Source organism: Dryobates pubescens, chromosome 25, assembly GCF_014839835.1.
Source record: "Dryobates pubescens isolate bDryPub1 chromosome 25, bDryPub1.pri, whole genome shotgun sequence".
In the NCBI taxonomy this organism is placed as follows: domain Eukaryota; kingdom Metazoa; phylum Chordata; class Aves; order Piciformes; family Picidae; genus Dryobates; species Dryobates pubescens.
The window spans coordinates 3814922-3840540 of record NC_071636.1 but is presented as its reverse complement, the minus strand read 5'-3'; the positions used below and the strand labels follow the sequence as shown (position 1 = coordinate 3840540).

The 25619-nt window shown below is 40.2% G+C and overlaps 1 protein-coding gene across 1 annotated transcript in view; it reads right to left on the bottom strand.

Moving 5' to 3' along the window:
• Positions 1–5363: 5363 nt before the first annotated feature.
• CCDC60 (coiled-coil domain containing 60) overlaps positions 5364–25619 on the bottom strand; it is a 56903-nt gene continuing 36647 nt past the window's right edge. The window contains exons 2-12 of the mRNA XM_054173278.1: positions 23497–23676; positions 21392–21508; positions 20976–21080; positions 18878–18968; positions 16821–17049; positions 12540–12630; positions 11888–11956; positions 11355–11477; positions 9888–10019; positions 7110–7299; positions 5364–5665 (exon numbers count right to left, since the gene is read on the bottom strand). Of these exons, the coding sequence (XP_054029253.1) occupies positions 5567–5665; positions 7110–7299; positions 9888–10019; positions 11355–11477; positions 11888–11956; positions 12540–12630; positions 16821–17049; positions 18878–18968; positions 20976–21080; positions 21392–21508; positions 23497–23676 (1426 nt within the window). The 3' untranslated portion in view covers positions 5364–5566. The remainder of the gene's footprint in view (positions 5666–7109; positions 7300–9887; positions 10020–11354; positions 11478–11887; positions 11957–12539; positions 12631–16820; positions 17050–18877; positions 18969–20975; positions 21081–21391; positions 21509–23496; positions 23677–25619) is intronic.

Here is a 25619-nt window from a genome sequence, read left to right as displayed (position 1 = left end):
ACTCATTTAACTATTACTTCAGGAGATAATTTAATGCAAAAAAAGCCACTGAGACACTGGTTGTAGACATAACAGGACATGATTCTTCTACCTAATTTAAACATTACTTTTACCATCATTTAAAACCCCCCAACCTGTTCAAATGTATAAACTCAGTGTCCACTTTTGTTCTGTGATGTTGAGTTGCAGTACAGATACAGCTACTGATTGAGTAGCCACCAGCACATTGGACTGATAAATGGTCAAATATTCTGCTTTGAGGAAGAATTGCCATGGTGTCAAAAATCCAGGTGCAATAGTATCACAGAAAAAAATGCTCCTTGGAGGAGGGATACTCAGAAAATAGAGTTTTAGCTACATGCCTCTGGCCAGGTGATTTCTTTTAGCCCCCTCTGCAGTTAACATCAAGAGAAATTCTCCAGAAATGGTGACAATCCAGAACACATGAACTGGGCTCTGCATTTCTGTGTGGGCAAAGGGCTTCTCATCCCCATTTGCTACAGAGGTGGCTGTAACTACAGAAGGACTACCTAGCTACCGGTCCTTGCCTGTGACTGAGGAATCTGACTGCATATTGCTCATCCCCACACAGTTTTCACATGAAATGATTGTTTTGTTTAGTAATACCAGCATTTTCTTTTTACACTTCATCCATAGGAAAATCTGGTTAATCTCTTGTGGATCTGGAGAGGGCTTTAAAGAGAGTTGCACAATATTCATTCAGCCCATGCTCATGTCCTGGATTCATTTTACAAGCTAGCAATAATCAAGTCTATTTTTTACCAATGGCAAAAGCTTGCTTTTTTGTAATTCTTGTCTCAGCCACTTAGATTATATGGGTCACAGTTCTTCCTCTTTTCCTACAAAAAATGGGAACAGCTGGACATTGTAATCTTCCCTCCACACTTTTTCTGCAAAGTTTTCATTATAGACCATATGTATTTCCCTTAGCTGCAACCTGCCCTACTTTGTAAACATGGTTTGAAGAACCAAAGGTAGTGAGGCAAGTATTTGTTAGAACATTCTGAGAAATGTTCTAATAAGCTGTGCAAGACAATGTTTTGATGACTGTTACAGTAATCTGGCACTAGAAATAAATTAGATGCTCCAGTTGTCAACCATGATGGGTTCTTTTAAAAATCCACTGCAATTTATAGCCCAGTGACTAAATCCATCATAGATAGTTGGGTGTAATTTACAATGTAATGTACTAAAACATAGCCACCCTAATAAAAAGCTACATAAATCACAGAGAAAAGAAACAATCATTTGCTAGGGAGGAGGAAAAAAAAAAAAAGAAAGAAAAAGAGATATGTTAAAGAGAAAAGGCTTCCCCCCCACCAGCCTTTTCCTACTTTAGGGTCTACTCTTGCCCCTGTGAAGTGCACTGCAAAAGTCTAGGTTAACAATGGAAAATCAGAATCTTGAAAGCTGACATTGTTAATCAGGACTAACACCATTGAAAAGTGTGTAGTTGTGTGGGGCTGATGCAGTAATCAGTCTGAAGCCTGCAGGACACTGTGTAGCTGTAGTATGCCAGTTCCTCCAGAGGGCATATTTTGATGGGAAAGAGTTGCTCTGATTTGTGCAAGGGTAAATTCTTTCTCTCCCAGTGGAATACACCCTTTATTTCCCTTCTTGACTGCAGAAAAATCTGGTATCTGCCTTTTATTCCACAGGATTGCACTTTGTCATGGAAATGGAGACTTACCACAAAGAAGAGAAGAATCAGTCAGCCGTGGTGGCATCCTCAAAATATGTAACTTGGTGGCTGGTTCAGTGGAATGAATGCTGCCACTTCCCTGCCCTTCTAGCATGGCAGCAAAAGAACATTCCTTGCTTCTCACTGTTGAAAGGAGTCCTGAATGAATATCCTTTCTGCTTCCTGTTAACCTAATGAATAGATAAATACAATGTCAAACATGCTACAGTGACACTGGTGTGTTGGGCTGTTACCCAACAGTTCTAGCTAATTCTTTTAGTCTCTAATTTAGTCACAAACCACCCAGCTTTGGGTAAAACAACATTCATCTCCATCCCATCTTTGACATTGGTCAATGACAGATGATTAAGAAGAATACAAGAAATGGGTGTGTCAGGCCCTGGTATGTCCTTCTAACTTCTTGTGATGATCAGCTGTTTATGATCTTTTTCAGGAGGAAGCTAGACCCTTTTGGTGGTGGTTGGTCAGCTTTCCCACTGGGAAGTGGGGTGTTTATTTGTTTGGGTTTCTTTTTGCTTTGTGTAGGCTTTATGCATAGCAAAAAGCATAGGTAAAACCACTCAGTTTGTGCCTTGAATGAAAGATTAACTGGCTGCTTACAAGATCAGCCATTGCACTTGCCACAACAACCTATTCTGATTTCACAGAAATCAATATTCAACAGGGTCGATAAGAACCTTTCCACTGACCTTAATAGGAGCTGGAGCTGGTCCCAAATATCCTGGGGTTTGTTAGTCTGAGCTTTCTTCTTCTGCAATGCTACAAAAGCAGTATTTATTAAAATGCAGCAAAAAGAGTTGCTGTTATTAATGTGTGAGGCCAAATATAGCTGCATCTCTTTAATATGCTGGCATGGTGCCATTAATTTACCAGACAGCAGAAGAGTGTGGTGATACATAAAGCTGAAATCCCAATTAGGAAGATGTACCCTGATTTCTGAACGCCCCTATGATGTGTGACATTTATTTACAATAAACCAACCTATCTCCAAGAAAGATAGAGATGTTTATTTTAGACTCCCTATTTATAAGCTGCTGCAGCAGGAGTATTGCTGTTGATATAATAGCATGGTTGGCTTCTTTTCTACCATGAGGAAAGCTTTCCTGTGAATAAAAGAGTAGAGATGATAGTTTCAGAACACTTGTGGAGTAGAAGGGAAGGGTGAATGGTGAAAGAGGCATTACTTCCTGTATTAGTTGATGAGTTTTCCTGTAACATTTGCCAGCCTAATATCCATACAGTTCTCAGGCAAGAGTAGCTTCCTGCCCTCCTACTACTGGTGAGACCCAGGAAAACATTCTGATCTCAGTTTCACAGAGGTGTTTGAGGAGAGTGGGGATTGGAGGATGCTGGGAATACATCAGACAGCAGGAAACAGGATTCTCTGTGAGTTCGGTGTCTGAATCCCCCAAGCATCCCTCCAGTACATGAAGGAAAGCAACCAATCCAAGATTGCATGGTTTGTTTTGGCTAATGGAATTTGTGATTGACTGGCCTGAAGTTGTAAAGAGCCAGAACAGAGTGGGAGGAAGGGTGAGCAGACAGAACACTAATCCATGCAGCTCTGCCACACACTCTGCTAACTTTTAGCAAATTGCTTGGGCTCTTGGTGCATCTATCTCCAATGCATTAAATGGGTTACTGTGAACCTACCTTGCAAGGGTCTGCTGAAGCAAGTCATAGATTGTGAGATTATTCATGGAAGTATTTGGGTGAATCTAAGATATCTATAGGAAAAAACCCAAAATCTTCCAAGCCTTCTTTTATCTGGGTATGGACCTCTAGCCTCTTTGCATTGTTTTGGTAATTTAAACCAGCAAACAAACACTTGAGTAGAGTTGAGAATCTTGCCTGAAGAAACTCTTAGGTTTGTCAGGAAGCAGCAAAATCAAAGCTGCTATTAAGCTGCTATTTTGTTCCAGAGGAGCTTTTCTCTGCCTGAGAGTAAAAGATGCAGAAATTTAGGCTGGTGCTGGAAGAGGGTAAAATAGAATCCATTTTCTTTTCAGAGGAGGAGCCTCTTTTGCTCTTTTGTTACCTGGTGGCAAAAGGAGAGCCATTGTCAAACAAAACATACACATCTCATCATCTCACAAGAACATTGGAGAATCCTAACATTCTGCTTTGGGAGCAAAAAGAGCTGCCCAAGACATTAGCTAATTACGTTTAGCACAATCATCTCATCTTACAGGCAGGCACATTAGGTCACATGCTCGGGTGGGATCAAATTTTGATTTTGGCAGCATGGCTCATGTCCTCCAGATGAGGACCTGCCCCATTGTTTCCATTTCTTAAACATAAGGAAAACTCACAGTCTTATTTCTGTAGATCTATCTCGTGAGGAAGGATCAAGATGAAGGTTTCCACAGTTCCCAAGCTGCTAAATTAAGATTTGTTTTTGTTCGACACTGGGTAAGGCAACAGCAGTGACAATGAAGTTTGACTCAGGTGATGGGGAAGTGATCTCAAAGGAACAGCAGAGCTGGGGTTTCTCAAGACCTGTGGGAGTGCTGCAAAGAAGTTGAAAGAAATGGAAGGACACAGTGAAGAGTGGAGCTGTGGTCTCACAGGTCAGAATGAGACCTCATGCTGCTGATCTGGCAGAGGCACTGCCACTGATTTCACTGGATGCTAGACTAATCCTCAAGACTTTTGGAGGGAATTTTGTCACTGGATTTTGAGATGGACTAAAAGAAAAGCATGGACAGCGGAAAAGAATGGCTTTGGTAGCTGTACCAGTGCTAGCTTATGGCCACATAGAATGAGAATAGAATACAGAATCAGAAAAATGGGAGCACAACAGAACTTTAAGAGCTTACCTTTGTCTCATGGCTGTAAGTCAAAGAACTCTGTGTCCTTGGCTCCTTTCTTTTAAAAACATTTGTCTCTGGATAGTGAGGAGGGGACAAAATAAAGCTACCCATCACTAACATTTTACATGCCAATGGTCACTGTACTCACCTGGACCTTAAGCAGGTCCTTACTGCAGCTGAAGAGTCAACAGCATTTCTCCCATTGCAATGAGTCCTCTGGACTGGCAAACAGCTCATTACCATCATCAGCTTAGAAGGTCACTGCATCACTGATTCCACCACCCAGCAAATTTCACCCACTATGGAATACACAGTTAAGGCCAGACAGGTTCACAAAGGTCATGTATTTATCTCCGTCTGTGAGTTCAGGGCTGTCATCCTACTGTTACCAGTGCAGTAATGGCAAAGATATGCTGAGGCAATCAGGGGAAAACACCTTCAGGTGAAAACCTGGAAAATGCATCTAAGGATGCTTTCTTTTTCAATATAGATTTTAATGAGGCAAGAATTAATCCATAATCACATCACAGCTGCAGAATAAACTTAGTGCAAAAATAAATCATCTGAATTATGAAAAAGGATTAATGTAAAATAAGAACTGTCTTTAAGCTTGTAACTACCCTGTGCTTGGGATACTATTTATAGAGGAGAGCTAAAATAAAGAGCAAGCAGAGACAAGGCCATTTAGATTTGAAAATCAGCGTATCTGCATTGAGTAGATGACTGTTGTACTGGAGGTATTATTAGATGAATGTCTGAAAAAAATGACCTGACCTGGGAGTTGAAATTCATCCTACATGGTTGGCTGGGGGGGTGAAATCTGATGGTGTGTCCAAGATGTCATACAGGAAGGAGCAACAGTATTTAGCTTTTATTTTCTATGGTGCACTCAAGAAGGACAAATTTCAGTTGCACAGGAGCAGCCAGTCAGTTAGCTCCCCTTCTCTAGTATTCCTTGAGCCAGATCCAACAGGCAGTAGTTTTCCACTTGAAGACAGCTGTTAGATGGAAAACCACCTCATCTAGCTGATTAAATGGTGAAGGACTGTGCACTGAGGTGGGGTACTCTTGCCTGGAACCACTTGTTGAAGTCCTCTTCTGGCATCTGCACAATACTTTCACGTACAAACTGCAACACAAAGAGGTTCTTTCCTGAACTTTTGATTTATGTGTAAGATAGAGATAACATGGAAAAAAACTGACCATTGTGACAACAAAACAAATGTAATGGCATTTGCAAACAGTTGGTATAGTGCTTTATATCCCCCAAATGCTTTTAATGGAACTTTCAGAACAGATGGGTGTGCTCCAAACTGAATTAAAAGGAAAACTCTATCATCTTTATTGTAATTTATGTCCTGAATCCTTCCAAGTCGAGTCTCTGTGTTTTACACTTGCAGCTGTCTTCTACCTACCACTGCAGTACATACATTAAAGCAACTTGAAGTTAAGTAAGAACTTCATCTGAGACCACTGTCATTAGCTGCCAGGTCATATTGAGTGATGCTTTCTTTGCTCCTAAAATGTGACAGTTTCCTTTATTTATTCCAGTCAGAAGGACCACCAAGGTCCTCCTTCCTCTGTGGCTGCCAAAAGATGTATAAACAAGCAGACAGGAGATTCAGCTGTGCTAATGTGTTTTTCCCTAATATGAGAGGTCAAAATGTAAAGGGGATGGAAAGCAAATAGCCAAAAAGCAGAACTAAACCCAGCAAGGAACAGGCTTAGATATTGAGCATTAGGGCAAGGCTGCCTTCTCTGGTTAGCAACTACGTGAATGAGGGCACAAGACAACTGGGTGGGTTTCATATGACACCCAGCAAATACAGATGGTGTGATTTGGACACGTTGGGTGCTTAACCTTTGGTCCTGTAAGGCAAAATAACACTCGACATAATGTAAAATGCACTATAACCTGCAGCCTCTCAGGTTTCTGTTGGTCTTGCGAGATTAAGGGAAACAACTGTGATGAGAACTAGAGACACAAGGTGGCACCGTTGCCATTTTTTGTAAGCTAGGTACCTGCTTAGCGAACGTAGCAGTGTACATTCTAAAGGTGTTTTCTTTCCTTTCTTGTGCCCTATAAGCAATTGGCAGAAGGGGAGGAACCACAAGAGTTGAGCCCAACTTGAGATGTTGAGAAGCAGATATTTTTTTTAATGTTGCTGAAGCAAAACACAAAAGATATCTGCAGAGTTCTGTCAGTGATGTAATACATTAACTTGAAAAGCTCATAGATGTTACTACTGGGAATAAAAGCCTTTTCAGGGCACAAGTTAATGTTTCTCTTCAAGTGCCCTGACAATTTATGACAGATGTCACTTCATGGTTGAAGCAAGTAAATCAACAATGACACAATAATAAAAATATACTGATTAATAATCCAATGCTTGTCATAATGTCTTTCTTCTGAGGACTTCAAAGTGCCTCATAAAAGATAAGCAGTAGCATCTTCATTTAGTGAGATCCTAAATGATTTCATCTGGTAACTTTCCACTGTATGAATTTCACTCACAGGTTCCTGCTCTCCTCACCCTTATCACACAAAGTATCAAAACCTGGAATCATCTCACCTCCACAGCTGCAGCAACTTCTGGACAACACAGCTCCCACACCTGCAGGTCGGCCAGAACCTTAAGAAAGGTGTCTGGATGAATTTTCAAGCCAGGAGTCTTGCCATATTTTTCAAGTTTCTTTAAGATTTTCTGTACTTTATGGTCACTCTTCACAGACTCTGGGAGCCTGGCAAGTAATACAGGAAACCTTTAACAGAGAGAAGAACAGCAATAAAAGAGCAGCCATGGGAACAAATGCATATCTTATTAATAACTCTGGGTTTGCCTGGCATTTCTGCCACTTCACCACCTCCATAACTTCAACAGAAAAAGTGGCTCTCTGGGGACTGCAATATTCAGTGAAATTCTGAGTGAATAATGTGGAAGAGCTTTACTTTATTGGACTTGTGCACCAATTCCCTCTGCAGGGATGCATCTTTGTTGTTCATTTAAATTTTGGATGATAAACTTGAGTATGAAAGGAAATAATAAAATCCTAACAAATGTTTCCATTTTACTACAGATTTGTCCTCTTTATCTTTTCTCTATTTATTATTTTTTAGCCTCTATGGATTTCCCGGTGCAATCAGTGCCCGATCTGACACGCTTTCTGAGTCTCTTTACTATCCCTTTTCCCTCTGCTATCATCATTCTCCTCTCTCTATGTGATGAAATAAATCTCTCTGATCTAAGTGCACTGTAACATGCAGTCTTCACCATTTCACTCTGAATATAGAGATTCAGGAGAATTACACATTACAATAAAAATAAGACTCTTGTGAAAAGTCTGCCTTTGTTTTTAATGTTCTGTATAAATTCTGTAGTGCTGCTTTGACAGTCCTGGAGACTGATGTTCCAAAACTACTATTACTGTGCATGACTGGGCTGTGCTGCAGCTTTCATTGCAAAGGGATGAGGCTTTGGAAACACATCAGTGGGAAGTGCTGCCTCCCTGCAGTTTAGGATACACGTTACTGGCACAGCAGGAGAGGGGGGGAGGAATTTCTTCCTTAAACCAGACAAAAAGGAAACATGTAGGTTGTTGTCTTCAGTATGGCCAGTTCTACACTCAGTAGTACACTGTTGGTATGTAGCCAATTCATTAACACTGGCTAGATTACCCAGGATACCATAACTGTATCACAGGCCTTTTATAATCCATCCATGCATTGAGATATTTTGTTTGAGAAAGGAAGCTGTTTTAGCATACTCTTACATTGCAGTGTTCATATTTTACATTATTTTTGAGTTTTCTCACTTCTTGAGAGAGATGAGACAAGTAGACTGACAGCATATACTAGTGAAGTGTTTCTGCTGTGATTCAGCTTTCTTGGCAAGCCAGTGTTTGCAAGAGTATTGGATAAAAACAGCCCTGTTGCAAATGTAAAGCGGTATGATGAAAGAAATCTCTCTCATGACTTGTGTCTCCACAAGGGGGTTGTCCAGCCTTGTCAGAGATTTCACTCTTCATACCTCTCATGGATGGTGCTTTGCAGAACAGGCCTGGCACAGAAAGCTCATCTATCTGTGCTGGTACAGTCAAAACGAGACAGTTCCCTCACTATGAAGGGCATCAGACTCATAGTGCTGTTCTTGCAGGGGGGAAAACTAAAAAGCCATATTAGCATAGTCTCCTTTATACTGACACCACTTTTCCCATATTAAGGCTTCTTCTAGCAGATCTATAAATATAAAAGCAAAGATCACATCTACTCCAGTGTCAGAATTTATTTACATGTTGAACTGTAAATTTGGGGGACAGCTGGAACAGATATGTTTGACAAACATGTATGTTAAACCTAGTTCTGTGAGGCAGGCCAAGACTAGGTGTATTTATTAATGCATGACTGATGTGTGATTGATGTCTCCTAGCCCACCTGCATTTTGGACCTGATATTAGAAATGGACTTTTTGTTACCTCAGATGATGAAGGAGAGGAGGCTCAATAGCAAGGAGAGCAAAAGAGAGCAGGCTAGGGAAAAAAACCCCAAACAACTGCATTCGATGTAGGTTGAATACTCTATAGTCCCATGTCCAAGAAGTTCTCACAGACAGGGCAGTAGGGAACACACTGTGAGCTTGCTGAGCTATTCCAGTAGGCTATTTCTAGTGTGTATCTGGAAGCTGATCAGTGGATACAGCTAATATCCTTTCAAACATAAACCACTAGTAATCTGCAGAATTGCTGTACTGGGAAGTATTTAGGTGATTACACTACTTGCCCTTGCAAGTGCTGCAGTATAATCCATGTGCAGCTCAAACAAAGGCAGGGAAATTTTTCTTTTTAATGTGTATGTACAGCTAGAGCCAAAGTCTCCTGTGCCATCAGTTTTAGTACTGGGAATGTTCAGTTCAGCAACAAGTTGTGAATCTAACCCATCTACTTTTTATACAGTTATCTCTCATCTTTGAGGTAGAGTTTTACACAGTTCCTGCTGGAAGAAGTCTCCTGTAAAGCAGCACTCTGGGGAGGGTGTGTGAATGCAAAGACTCAGTGCTTTTTGCCTGACATCACCAGGAAGGAACTCTGCTTGCCCCTTTCACACTGTTTCTAATTAATGTATTTGCTGAGCAGGCTGAGATCTGCTCTTAGAGATTTTATCTGTATTTTTGTTGCTACCAGTTTGAAGAGCCTGCATTTCCAGCAACTGATCCAATGGTTTCTAGTGATACATTGTTTTGTGGAAAAAGAAGGAAAAAAAAAAGAAGGAAAGGAAAAAAAAAGCTTTTTGTACCAAAGACAATTCTATGACCCTGACCATCTCATTTGAACTGAGGGTTTCTGTGCCTCCTCACCAGTTTAGTCCATCTTCATCATGCTCTCTTTTGTCTCTCACGCTCAGCCGTCTCATTCTTTCCATGTCTTCTCTGAAACACTTCAACTCTTTCAAAGCCTGGTATTTTAGATAGCATCGTTCTTCCTGCCTCCTACCAAGAAAACCCCAAAGTCAAAGCTGTGTTTCAAACATGACCACAATTCTACATAGTTTTAACAGGAAGATATGAAGGAAGATACAATGAATGTGAAGGACACACTGCATGTTTAGTCTGTGGACACCAGTAACAGCTTTGGCTTCTGCAGTGTTCTGTATGCATTCATGTTTCTACAAACAGATTAAAAAAGTGGTTTTGGTTTATATTAACTCTAGGCTGCAGGTAAGAAATAAACTTCATAATCAAAGTATTCAAACTGATATTCAACCTCCACTTTCTATCATGTATCCACTGCTTAAAATCAAAGAGAACACTGTGTAGTGTTTTAGAGTAATTTAAAATATGGCAGAAGAGAGGTGGAACAGAGTGCCTTGAGCTAGAATTTTGACCCAGATACCGGGCTCATCTATGCATTCCTACAAAGAGAACTACTGTGTTATCACACAAACAAACATCTACTTTCCAATAAATTATTGATGCTATATCCTGCCTAACTGAGGTTTCACCTCCAAATGCTGATCAGATAGAATATGCTTGTTTGGCTGTGTGGAGAAAGGTAACATGCTGCAAGTAGTAAGTTTCCGTGTGTCTTGTCCTTCTGTACTGCAGGATGCTGGAATTATTAGCTCCTTCTGCAGTCACAGCAGCTGCTCTGGGAAGAAAACAAGGACCCAGCTCCAGGTAAGGAAAGCTCTGGGGACAGACAAAATCTACGTACAAAATGGAACAGAAGAATGGGAAGATTGAGGCAGTGAGAAGAGGAAAGAAAACTATGCCTATAATAACCTTCAGAACAGCAGTGTAGGGCAGGATCTCAGGTCTGATGCCTACAGAGAAAAAAGAATTTGCACAAACATCACAGCTGAATGCGACGTGTGTGATATGGGCGAAAGGAACAGGATGACAGGCTTTGGCTCCTCAACAAGGCAGAAACATCACTGATCTGGGGAAAGGCCTTGAGAGGGGACATTGCAACTGTTACTCAGAGAAGAGTCAAAGCAACATAGAGTGATCTCTGAACTGGAAACACAAGACGGCAAAACAGCCTGCCTGTGGGCTAAACTTACTGTTCTGTCTTTGGGAGAAAAGGACTACAGTGTCCAAAGTAAGTGCATCCAATGTCTTAGCAAAGCTATTTCCAGGAAAATCATTCAGAAATATAACAAAAAGCTGCTATAAATATTTAACCTGTAATACAGGTTTTTTGTAGACACTCATTAAACTTTCTATCATCCATATATTAATGTAACCCCATATCAGTTGTCTTTAAAAGGTTGGAAGTAAGGTGTGCAGTGCTTTAAGAGTATACAGAAAACAGTCTCTTCCTACCTCTCAAGTCTTACCAAGGTATCATGTAAACGAGAAGCTGCTTCTTCATGCACTGCTGTGAACTTTTGCCTCATATCAGCACACAAGTTAGATTTGCTTTTAATGAAGGAACTGATATGGCAGCTGTGACAAAAACAGCACAGGAAACTGGAATTAGCTCCTGGTGGTAAACATTTTGTGGCAAGCACCTATGTTGCTCAGGACATACAACAATGTCAGCCCATGTAAATTTTGAGAGCTCCCGATTCTCAGTAAAAATCCAAATGTAGTATCATTTACAGGGGTTTTTAATAAAGCAAATTTATGAAAGAATTACTTTTGAATTGTTACCAACTTTCCAGTCAAATCCTTCCAGGAAAGTGCCTTGATATTGCACTGAAATGTTCTAAATATGCTGCAAGGTTTCACTGGCCAGCTCCAGTCTCAGGTAATTGCCAAATGCTTTTTGATATTTGCACGCCAAATGCTTTTCACACACAGACTTGAGTTTATACACCGTACAATGTGCTTTGAAATCTGATGTGTGCCCTTACCTTATGGGCTTCTGCTTCCCCTCTTCGTCCTTATTTACTCTGTAGTTCTTCTGAGCCACTGGCAGCCCACTGCAAGACATAGCAAGGTCTAAAATAGTGTACAGAATGCCTTCTCCAGAACATGACACATTCTGCAGGTGCTGATAAAACATTCTTAATATTGCAGACTTGCTGGAGCTATCCAGGTACAAGACAAATCTCCCTTCATCTCAGCTCAAGGTGAAAAATGCTTCAGCAAAATCTAATTGTAGGAAAGGTTTGTTATGTTGATCTTATAGTTGTGGAAACAACCATGGAGGTGAGTAATGAGGGAATGCATCAAACGTGAGCTTAGCTGGAATTGTTACAGAGAGACTACTGAAAAATTCAAGGGTAGGAACAGAAACAATTCTACAGAATAAGACAGAAAAATCTCTCCTGTTTGAAAAGGCAAGATTCACAGGATGGCTTTCCAGAAAATACATACTGCCTGCATAGTGGTAAAATGAGCTATTCTGCCACCCCTGCCAACAAATATAAACATCATCTGAATTCACTGACTGCTGAATGTAGTTGTTTGGGGGGAAAAAGAAAGAAAAAAACCCAACCCAACCCAACTCTATCCTGATGAGCTGCTTCCTCTAGACAGTCTGAAACCCACTGGGCAACGTACCGCTGCAGTCCAGTCTTCTTAACCATCTCTCCTTGTTTATGGCCAACTTTTGACATGGCTTCATGTGTCATTTGGATCATTTTCTGCAAGGCTGATAACAGCAACAACAAAAAATTTCTGTAAAAACATGCCAACTGAATAGTGCATTCCTCTCTTCTTTGCAGAGAGGATGCCATAAATGCTGGCCTGAACGAGACAGGCCAAAGAAATCTGCTATTGAGTGTTAACAAAAATTCAAGTTTCTTCAGAAAAGCCCAGCTTTTAAAAGAGATTTCAAGATTGGTACCCAAATATGAATGCACTCAATTCATTAAGCCCCTTTTGAAAATGTAAGCTTTGGTCTTCCAGATGTGAAAAAACCCACAACCCTCTATCAAGTAGAAGATAGTACATATTTTATCCATTAGATGCTTATAAAAGTGGAGCACTAAAAAGAAGTAGATTTGAACTATGCAGAAAGTCTATTTTCAGTTCCTGTGCTGTGCTGTCAGCATTCCACTGGCATAAACTGTCAAGTCTTCTAAATTTCTAAGTCTACCATATCACTTTGCCATTCTCCTTTTAAATGTCATATGGAATTTAATGCATTTAACAGGTGCCTGATTACCTCTCTGTCTCCTTATCAGCATCCACTAAAACTTCAGGTATTGCCTATAGTTTCCAGATTATCCACCTTTGAGCAGGACTCACACTAATAACAGCCTTCACTCTCAGCCTGCCACTGTAATGAGGATGCTTATATTCTCCTCTCCCTTGAATACCTGGAAAGCCAGTTTAACTCACCATTTTTCTTCAAATCCACAACTTCGTTTTCCTTCCCACTACTCTTTCATTCCTGCTTTGATGTCAAATCCCTGGAGAGACACTGAGGCAGCCATCTTCTCTGCATTATTCCCTCCAATCACTCATGCAGTAAAACAACTGTCACTCTTGTTATTAAAAATCCCAGTGTCAGCTATCAAATTCTAAGTCATCCTCTGAGGTGCTCACCATGTCCTACATGGTAATGAGTGACATTTTACTAAGCACTCAACACCTTGAAGTTTTAATCTCCAAATTCAAACGGCCCTTTTCCCACATTTCAGTGAAACACCACACACAGTGTAATAAAAATGACTGCTGAATGCTGACTGTGTTAAATAGCAGCATGAGTTATTTTTAGGGATTAATTTCTGTTAGAAATACAGATTTTAATACAATACTGTGAATTTATAAATGCAAGGCATGGATGAAACAACTTGCTGTGCACCAGCTAATGGGCTACAATTTTAAGCATTATGCTTATAATGAAGATCCTCTATTAGCTGTGGCCAGGTGAGTGTCAAGAGTGCCAAGGTCCCAGTCAGAAATTCCTAAGTTCTGGCACTGATTGCTTCTAATGATGGCTCCCCTGTGGCCCTTACTAGCCTCAGTGCAAGCCTGTAAGGAGCTGGCACACTACTGGACCTTCTAGAGCAGTTTGAATGCACAGCCTGACCGTGCCCCTGCCAGGGTCTGGAACCTGACATGAATATGGGCAGAGAGCTTCTGTTCTGAGGTTTATGCTGCATACCAAATCACATCTGTTCTAAGGAGTGTTCTGACGCTGCGTGCCAAGAAGAGCCCAGTCCTTTCTATTTGTGGTTACCGCTTGTGCAAAGTGAGTGGCTGGACATCTGAAACTCACAGACTCCACAGATGATGTTTTGGGGGAGGAGGGCTATACTAAGCAGTGGCTGCATCTGATATTTTCTGCAAGACCTGTTGAACTGCCTAAAGCTAGTCCAGAAAGCACTCCTGTGGGCAGATACTGCAGACAGAAGACAGGAAGCAAATCAGGGCTAATACCATGGAGAGCTCATCTTTTTGGCTGATGAACAGAAACAGAGGGCACAATAACTCCCTGCTCTCCGTTTTGCACTTGGAGATACTGGGAAAACAAATACTCAAGCTTGTCCACATTCATAATACTTTTGAAATACTAAGCTCCACCTCCTCATGACACAGTAACCATAAAAATAAAGCTTAACTTTAGTACCTTTAGCTCATATAGTCTCTGTCTGCACAAAAAGAGAATGTTTTTAAATGTGGTGAAGGAAGCAAGCTCAGGACATAATCTGCTTTGTAAAGCCTTTGATTAGGTGGTGACTGAATGATAAATGAGGCTACCTCACAAGTGACCTGCTGTTATAACCACAGCTACAAGGACTGCAGCTTCCACATTTACCTTTGTCAACATGATGTAACATTTAAACTTAAGGTCTAGTACAGGTCCTCAATCAGCCAGTAGCACTGAAAAATCAAAGTTGTATAAGCAGACATTCCACAGCAGCAGTCCCCAAACAGCAGCATCAAAATTACAGCTGGAAAAAAGGCTTTCTATTGAGTTATGAAGTCTTTCCTTTTAGGAAATATTTTCCCCTCCCCTGTAAGAGGAGTCACATTCAGCTGTATCCGCTACTGCTACAGAATCTCCTTCTCACATCTGCAACATATAGATGTACACATGGGGGCTAGGGTTGTGTGCTCTCAAAATTATGCCTGTATGAGTTACATGAAGCTTTGTGAAAGTAGGGTATACAGCTGTACTTGTAATCCATTTCTGATTTGTCCATGAAGCATTCTATAATCAAAATCCTGGATTAAACACGATTCTGGCATCCTCAGAATTCATTACAAAATCCAATCTTTTCTACAGAGCTGCCCTGCAGAAACTAGCTTCCCATATTTTTTAGGGCTAGGAATATAATCCTCAAGAGAGCCAGCCTGGCAACTCAGGCCAGTCCCCTGAAATCGCAGGCAATCATGCGATAAATGCTGTTCCAGAGTTTGCACCGAACATACTTCCCATACATCACACATACCACAAGAGATTTATGCCCCACAGCAAACACAGGCTCCCAGCTGTTACAGCTCTCAAGATTATTTTCCAATCTCATCTCACACATAAACCAATTGTTAACCTACATTTGTAAACAAACTGATTGAAATTATAGCTTTGAATTCTCCACTAGCCTCATTCATCTGTGCTGGGAGCTGTGGACAGCAGCAGCTGTAAGGGTTACGACATGATACTAGCACAAGCTTCCCTATATATCCAGCCAGCTTCTGGCATCCTGAACCTAAAGATCTTTCAGACCCAGGGAACATGTCCATTTCTTTACAGTTAAGAGCAATTAATTGTTTTTACTGCTATTGATTTAAATTGCTTTTGGATTTGGATATACCTCCAGTAATATATTGTAACAATGAATTCCCAAGTTTAATCATGTACTGCACAAAAACACTTCCCACTGCTTTAAATTTTCTGCCAGATAATTTAATTTGGTGGGTCATAAATCTGATGTCAGGGGAACTTGTGTGTAACTGCTCTCTAATCACTTCTTTTTTTCCCCCCATGCACTTCACAATGTTACTGAGATCTGTCATAACCTTGTGTTAAGCCATTTCTTTTCTACACTGAAGAGCCCTAGTCTATTTAACTGCTCCTTATCTGGAAGATGTTCTCCATCTCCAACACACCTTACCACTTTTTTTTTTCATTTAAACTTTCCTACTTCTGATACCAGCCTGTCTGAACTGGAAGGACTGGTACTGAAAAAGCACATACCAAACAAAATATTTTCTTCTGTGTCTTACACTTCATGCTGCCTGTTTGATAGGTACTGAGCATTCACAGGACTATCCCAAATGACTCCAACAGCTCATTCTTAAAGGGAAATTTAGAGTCTAGCACAGCATGGCATTAGCCTAATAATGAGTATATAAATATCAATTAAAAGGTAATAAGCAGCACTAAATGCTAATGTGCTTTTCTGACCCAGCTTTACTTGGAAGGAAGAGAAAAGAGTTAATATTATCTAGCTCTTTACACAAATGCATTGCAAAGCTAATGAGCTAGTCTGTCAAGTATAGTCACTGCTAGATCAGTAGGAGGAACATGGAATAGGAAATCTAAGTTAAACAAACCCCCTCGAGCTGCAAATAGTCAGTGGATCAGTTGGTTATGGCAGAGAACAGCTTCACTGTTTTCATCACCTGTTGACCTTATAGATGTGGATGATGCCTGAATATGTCACTGATGTAACTGAAGATTAATTAAAACTCTTACTTCATGTTCACATGGGATTATATTGTCTTTAAATCAATTTGCTACCAGGGAGGGCACAGAGGCTTGTACAAAGTGTCACATGCCTGCAGAGAAATCCACTGGCGCATCTAGCAGTGTCTTGGATGTAGGTTTTCCCTAGTAACACCAAAAGCAAATCCATTTGATATTGGCAGTCAAGAATGGCAACTTACAGGGGAAAAGAGATGGCTGTTCTTTAGATTGTGCTGACTCACTCACAGCATCAGATGAAGCCAAATTAATCTTGCTGTTGTCTTCAGAGAAAACTGCAATGGAAGCTTCACTGCCATAAGAGGTTTGACCCTGGAGAGACGACAGACTGCTAATCTGAGAGATACCTGGCGTAGATGTCTTGTTTATCATCCTGGCAAGCAGACTGCACTGTGGTTTCCAAGTGCATTTCTGTAAAAAGAAGAAAAAAAAACAATAGAAAAAGAGGGTCCTTCTATAGCAATTTGACAATGAAGAATCAGATTTCTGTAACCATTCTAATATTAGGTCCTACTGTAACCTCATAGATTTTCCTCCAGTGGCTTCAATCAAGCTAGTGATTTCTCGAGTAGATCCTACCTCATTCATTTTGTTATCTTTCTTCAATACTCATCTCCTGTAGCATTAATGCCAACAGATTAAACTGATTTTTAAGTGAATAACACTGCAGAGAGTTGGTAATAGAGGAAGTTTATCATGCACAGAAAAGAGTAGGTCAAAATGGCTTGATAAATGCTTGGGTCTCCTCCCAGCACCCAAAAACCTCTCAAAAGAACTTCCTGTGCCAGGAATGTAAAACTGAAGACAGAAAGCAGACGGAATTGTGTAGGACTGATAACCAGAACAATATGTTTTATAAAGCAAGTGCCCCTGGAGGAACCTGATATTTCCATGAGAAGTTTCACACTGAATATGAAAAGCAGTCTTCAAGTAATATTAATGTAAATGAGAGAAAGGAATTTGTGATCAATACAAAGAGGAAGGAAAAAAAGTCTCAGCAATGTAAATGCTAAAAGACACGTCAAGACTGACATGCACTTTGGTTTCTTCAGCTCATGTTGCTTTGAACCTGACTTTAGAGAGCTGGTAAAATTGTATGGAAAAAAATCAGAAAGCCTCACCTTTAGAAACAACTCTGTTGTTTATGTGACTTGCTGACTTTCCCTCTCTGTTTGCTAACAGAAGGAAGAGTGTTTGCATAAACCCACAATTTTTGTCTTTGAAAAGTTTCACAACTTTTGCTGCTTCTTTCCCAGCAGAAATCAGGATCTTTTATTGAATCACTTTATTATGGCATGAGGGCAACAGCTGCAGGTGTTGACAAATAACAAGAGCAAATAGCCTGCATGTAACAACAGCTCATATTTTTAAGAGTGCCTCACCTGGGGTTCTAAAAGCACTTCACAAACCTTGTTTAATTTTGCCTTACAGGGGACAAAGCAAAGAAATAAAAGCTTTAGTAGACTGCTGAAGATCAAGCTACAGTCTGAGAAATCCACTGGTTCTTTATTGAGTTCTCCTAATGATACTCCTAAGCATCACTCATTCCCCATTTTCCTCTGTTTATTTCAACAGTTCCAAAAAGACAAGTCTTTCTGTGGCTTCAGAAAGACAGCAAAACGGTTACCAAGTGTTACAGATAATATTCTAGTGTTCAGTTTCCTCTCTGGTATTAACTTCATTTTTCTTTTAAAAGGCTTTCATTTGAATTGCTCATTTTCTCCTTTCCTTGGCTTTGTTTAGAATGTGGCAAGTGAATCTTGCTTTCTTTAAAGGCCTCAACATTCAGCAATAGTTTCTGAATTTAGCTTTAAATTCAGTGGAAAAAGGCAACCAAACCATGGTTAGAACTTACTAGAATAAGACCTCCAGAATACCAGTCTGAAATCCCCCCTTGACTGAAAAACACCTATTTGTGTGAACAAGTACTGCTACGTGCCTCTGGGTCATAAAAAAGGGGCAACTGCAAACAAGAGGCTAGTTATGTTTTAGCTGAGTATTGAATTCTTCCCACATCAGTACTTAGCACTCAGGCCAAGCCACAGTTTCAATCAGCTACCTACTGTTCTTCCTATTGCCTCATATCAAAAGGTGATTCTTCAAAACCTAGAGAGACAAATACTCTGCAGTTACAAGATCCAGAGCAGGAAATGTGGTATCGTTGAGTTCAATTAAGCAACAAAACAAAAGCTTGGAAAGTTGGATTAGGTCCCAAGGAAGCAATTGACAATGAAGTTACCTTTGTGTTTGTAATAAAGAGCTCCTGCATGCATTTTGCTAACTTTTCTTCTTCCATTTCTTCCACTGTTTTTTTACAGCCACCAGGGTCCCTAAGTGAAAACAACTTAATTACTTTTCCATTTTTTGAGAGTCTTGCTTTTATCATAAATTCTTTTAATAAATGCAGTAGAGAGTAAAAGGCAGCTGACCACTACTGTGATGTGTATCTTGCTCATAAGGAATGGCAAAACAATGCAAGGTGTAGAAGCCATCAATAAGTCAGAGTCACAAGTGAAGAACCACCTAAAGAAACACGGTCATTCTACAAACTATTGTGCACATACTGGGCCAGGTGATGCTCTCAACTTCCTCTGTGTAAGCACTGAACAATTTCATCCAATGCAGCAAGATTTTATGGATAGAAGTGACAGCAGATTCATGCAAGTTTGCTTTTTCCATGCTGTTGGCTAAATGAAGACCTATACAGGTCTGAAACTTAAAATGTTACATAATGTTGAAGAAGAGATTGAATGCAACCTTGTGGAGAAGGACTTGGAGGTGTTTGCTGATGAGAAGCAACCTAACAATGTGTGCTTGCAGCCCAGAAAACACACTGTATCCTGGGCTGCATCAATAGAAGCATGGGCAGCAGGTTGAGGGAGGTGATTCTATCGCTCTATTCTGCTCTTGGGTGACTCTCTAGAGCATTCAGCTCTGAGGCTCCCACCATGAAAAAGACATGGTCCTGCTGGAGCAAGTCCAGAGGAGTGCCATGAATATGATCAAAGGGCTGTAGACCCCCTCCAACAAAGACAGGCTGAGAGAATTGGAGTTGTTCAGCCTAGAGAAGGCAAGGCTCTGAGGGAGACCTCATAGCCTTCATGGGAGCTGGAAAAGGACTTTTTACCAGGGCTTGTAGTCATATGACAAGGGGTGATGGATTTAAACTGGAAGAGGATAGATTTAGACTAGATGTAACAAAGAAGTTCTTCACTTCCATGGAACTGTTCAAAGGCCAGATTGGATGGGTCTTTGAGCAGCTTGGTATAGTGGAATGTGTCCCTGCCCATGGCAAGGGGATGGAAGTAAATGATCTTAAAGGTCCCTTCCAATTCAACCCAGTCTGTGATTCTATGAGTGATGGTTACAGACAGCAACAGTGAAGAGGGGATGTATACAACAAGAGATTGCACTACTTCAGGACCTGGAAATTAATCCAAAGCTTTATGGATTTATACTTTTCTGTCAGTCTGTGCCTGTGAAACTTACAAACTGTTTCTTTTATCCCAGTTCATTGTTCCTCACATGTAAAGGGGTGAAAACCCATCCACAATACATTCTGGCCTGATTGTCCCTTTCAATTTGTCAGGCTAATTCTATATAATGCTACTCTGTCACTTCTGTTGTAAATAGGCACAGTTTGCCTTCACTGTGAATACAGAGAGAGAACAGAAGAGCTCTGCCCTGCAAATCAGAGCATAAACTGTTCACTGCTTTATCAAACACTCATGAATAATTTAAATACATGTTATGTCAACACGATTACATTGTCTAAAAATGTTGGGAACTTAAATTAATATTTACTTTTAACAGTATAAAAGTTCAGAAGCAATGCATCTTTTACAAGTACCCATCACTGTCATGCATAATTGACAGAATAAACCCAGCTACTAAGTGTCATTTAATACCTGCTTTGTTCTCTAATTACAATGTATATGGAATTTCTGTTGAGTTCACTGGGCTAACCCTCCAAGGGATGACTGTGGGAATGTACATACATCTATTACTACATGCATTTAATTTGCATAATTATTAATCAAAAGAGAAAAGGGAAATAAACCACAACTGAGTTTGGTTGGGATAGCCCAGTATTTTCTCCTGGTTCTGCAAGCTGCAATAATAGGAAACCATGCTGTGCTACTGATTTGTCTGCACAACTCGTGCTGACTGCATGGGGGCAAAGTTGATGCAAAATTTGTTTACAGTGAGTGGCACAGAATTAATGACATTTCACTCAGTTATCACTTGGAAGAAGAGAAACAACAACATATAAAGGATCCCAACATATAAAGATCCCAAACTCCTCATGCCACTGGCTGTCATTTTTGCACACTGACTTTGAATTCCAGCAGGTGAATATGGAATGCATCGAGCCGCTGCGTTCCAGAGTCAAAGCTTCCAAAAGCCAATGGATGGCGCACAGCTGCCGGAAAAGATGTTCACTGCAGAGAGGAGAAACAAATGTGTTATACCCTGTAGTCAGAGAAACAAACTGAAATTAGTACCTCTAAGTAGATTGCATTCTTAATTATCCCAGAGAGTTGTAGACATCTCTCAAGGCTTTCATAATGTTGATACATAACTGTGAATCCTGAGCATATTTTGGGATGTCACGTTTTCAATGGACTTGTCTTGGTGATGTGCTCAGTGCTCTCATATCTTTCTGGGTATATGTGCTATGGGTCTATGTTGCTGTGAATTTTGCTTATGTGCTACCAAGGAGGGGAGGACATAAATCTGCCTTCAAACACACCTTTTTGCTCCAGCGGGGCTTGGAATCAAGACACTGCTATGAACAGAAGTGAAAGTGCGTAAGGTCACCTTCTTCATCCCTAACAGCGGCAGTTGGTTGCCTTCTTTTAGGGAGCAACTGTGGGAATGGACAAAGACTGAAGTTAAAAAAAGGGGCATGTGAAATGAAGGCACTGCTGACAGAACTGTTTTTTGTGTTCCTATCACCATACTCCCTCTTCTCCTCCTTACATTAAATAAACCCCCAAACAATTTAGATGTATTTCTCAATTCATTAATTACTGCATTTATTATCATTCATTAATATTACAAGCCTGGTATTTATATTTATCCAGGATATCTAATTAATATTTATTACTAATAAGTTGATGGCATTTCATAAATATGGTACTACTTCTACCTGCATATTTATACTACCAGTTAATATTAGCAACTGTTGCTAGAGTGGATTTTTAGGTTAGTTTTAAGATGTTAAATTGAATTTTTACAGCTGGGCAGAGTCCTGGTGCAGGTGTAGGATTAAAGTGGCTTTGTCAGTATTCACCCACAGGCCTGGTATACTCTGCACCACTGAAAACTCTTTTAATGCTAGGAGAAGCTGTGACTAAATGAAGAGAATTTTTCCCATGCAGGTAATCTTCATAAAGAAAAGAGGAATATTAAAAAACTTTGGAGGTCAGCCTTGCTGAGAGGAGAAGCTTTTCCTTACAGAAGAGAATAAATGACTTCAATAACCTGAATAGTCATGATAATAAAGGCAATGTTATTTTTCATACATGTAACACATTATTTGTCTGCAATAAAGGTGGCTTAGCTGAGTTATGGGTAGACAGAACAGCTACACAACAAAAAGAATAATAAGCATGGAGTTTACAAAAAGCTTTCATGGAGACTCTTATGTATGCAAATGATAGATAATTTTCAAAATTAAATAATCATTTTAACCTAAAATATTCATGTGGCCTTTGCTACCCTAGGATCAAAGTGTTTTGTAGTGCCACTTTGTGCAGCACAGCTGTAGGTGACTTAAGGAGAAAGTTTTAGATGATGCAGACATTAGAGTCCAGGATTCCAAAACTCATTAATACCTTAATACCTTTTCTCCTTCCATAATATTACCTCTCAGTACTCCTCTTTCCTTTCTCACCTTTTCCAGCTGTTCAGTTAGTGACCATTTACAATGCTGAATATTAAATGTTACTATGATAATTTTCAGAATCTCTCTGCCTGTCTGTGCAACTTGACTACTTATTAGTCTGGGCTTCACACTAACAGGTGAAGTTTTATTTCTTATTTTCTAATCATGGTTATATATTGTTGTCCCTCTTTATGACTAGTGTGTGGTTGTATCTCAGATGACTCTGGAGACTGAACTTTCCATGTTGAGAGTCAGTTCACACAAAAAGGGTGAATGAGAGAAAGCTGGTACCTAGGATTGACAAAAGACAGAAAATTGATGAGAAAAGACCGTTAGAGATGGATGAGCTCTTGATGCAATAAGGAACCAAAGGTGTGTAACCTCTAGAATTGCTACTCTGTCCTGCTGAGCAAGTATTTAATCATCCCCTCACCTTGTGAGGGTTGACAAATGGAAGACAACTATAACGTTATCACAGGCATTGGAGATGCACTGAAAAGATCAGCATGAGCCAGAGGACCGAAGATGACAATGATCAAAGGGAGAGAAAACCTGAAGAAGGTAGGTCTGAGCTAGCAAAGGAATCCACTCTGCGAGCTAAGCCACTTATTCTGCTGAATGTAATTCTTTCTTATTCTTAATGCTGTGGTCCCACTGTGGGAACAAAGGCATGGCACAAAAACTCACCAGGCCTCCTGTTTCTCCTCACAGAATCAGTTCTGAGTTGGCCACAAAACCTCCCCTGTGTTCACTAACCTTCTGCCTTCTAAACTTCCTCCTTTTTAAACAACACTTCAAGGATTTCCCCCCCACTACTTTAAGTTAAGTTTACAGCTGCTCACTTAACCAGATTTTAAGCATTTTCTCTCTCTAGTTCAGACAAGCAGCAATATTCTGCCTCAATTCCAAGTAATGACAGAATCTGGTCTCTGCCCTCAGACCGCCAAAAGCCCTCTGAGCTGACTTACGTGGTCATTTCTTTCTCTGAGTCCTCTGCATCAGAGGTGGATTTGGGTGTCTGGAAGTCAATTCTCCTGCTTGCAGCCCGAGCCTGCTGGGCTTCTTCCAGCATGTTCTTCCTCTCTGCTGATTCTTGGCGAAGGATATGAAAGTATTCTCCACCTTGCTTCATGGAATTGATGTGACGCCTGCCAAAAGTCACCACAAGCTGGTCACTGTGCTGAAGACACACTACCTGGTTAATTCTATTATATTCTAAGTAATTTAGTTGTTACCCACCAACTTAATTTTTAACAGAGATTTCATATTCTTCAGTATTCAAGAATCCAACATTAGTATTTCCTTTCACAATATAGCAACAAAGGACAACAGTTCCCCACCATGAACTGGGAGAGCTTTCTCTTATCTCTTTCAGCACCACACAGGTTAACTACTGGATGTCTTGAATTCAGCATCACTTTGTCCACTACTTGATTTCCAAACTCCCTAATGCTAATTCAGAGCAGCCAACTGACCACTGGACCCCTTGGTGTCTTAACTCACTTGTCACAGTCTGACAGGCACTGCCCTGAAGCTACCTGTTAGCTGCCAAATTCCAGTTGCTGTCAGAAGGTTGCATTGTTAGTAAAGGGAAGGTGCCAGCGAAGCCTGTGAGTGAGCTGAAGACAACAGGCAGGGTTGAACTGCAGGAGAAGAAATTAAGGAAGAAACCATACCTACTTCTGTAGGGGGGTAACAGAGTAGGGCTGTGAAAGGGAAAAGGCACTCAATTACTCTAAAGCCTTTGATTAAAATGTTAGCAAGAATGCAGCAGCTGATCCGAGTCAGACTATCCAGACAGACGCCACATCCCTTTAAGTTAATGTGCTGCTGACTTTAGAATCAAGTGTCATCAGGCTGTATTGATTCTTTCAAACACAATCTAGGCTTGAAAGCTGGGCTTCATTCATTTTACTGACAAGTAATAACTCTCTTTTCTTACTAGACATGTATTAAAGCACCTGAAGGTCACATAGGGTGCGAATTTCAGGCACCAAATTCACTAGTCTCAAGGGCAGTAGTTTACCCCCTCCTTGCTTCCCTCCATGAAAATGCACTTGCCTCTTTTAGTGGTTTGGGGGATTGGGGTTTTGTATTTGTTGGCATCATTTTTCAATCCAGTAGTTATAAATATAAACCTGAAAAAAAATTCCAGTTCATGTAGATAATCTGTCTGCTGGGTATTTCTGGGTATTTCTATATTAACTTTAGGAAGAAAAGAAAAAGATAAAAGAAAAGATGTTCCTTTTTTTTTTTTTTTAAATAAGAACCTAGCATTCTCCATAACACACTTCTCTTTGAACACTAGAAATCATTTAATGGCCTCAAATTCTTACTTAATGCCCTTTCTCAGTAGTTTTCTTTCTCTCTTTTCTGTCAGCTATCAAGATATTTGTGTGCAAAAGCACTTTTTCTCCTTTACAGTGCTTTTGTTACATGTCTGTATGCACTGAAGTAAATGCAGAATTCCTCCTTAAAGACCAAGCCCCCTGCTGTAGCTGTGTTTTATAGTGCCACAAATAGTGAACAGGTGGTTACATGAATCAAAGACAAGTGGGAGACATAGATAATGATAAAAGTTCTTTGATACTAACAGCCATAACCAGTATTATTGGGGTAAGATGCACAACTGGTAAGTACATTCAGTGCCTTTGTTTTTAGGTTATCTAAATACAGAAGACTTTATTGTGTATACCAAATTCAGCATTCACTCTCATGTATCTAATGGATTAGGAAACATCACACATGATTGTGAGTGAACATTTTTAGTCTTAAGACTTCCTTGAAGACCCAGGTATTAAAAAAAAAGTAGTTCTACAAGTATGGAAAAAGAAATAAAACAAAATGAACAGAAATGAAGCAGATAAAAAAAGCCATAACAACTACCTGATTTAAACAACAGCAACAACAACAAAATTCTCTCATAATTCCATAGAATTTTTTCTGGACTATTTATGAATGACTCTAAAGGTCTAGGGACTCTTCACAGAATCACAGGTTGTTAGAGGTTGGAAGGGCCCTCCAGACATCATTAATTCAAACCCCCCTGCCAGGGCAGGATCACCTAGGGCAGGTCACACAGGAATGTATC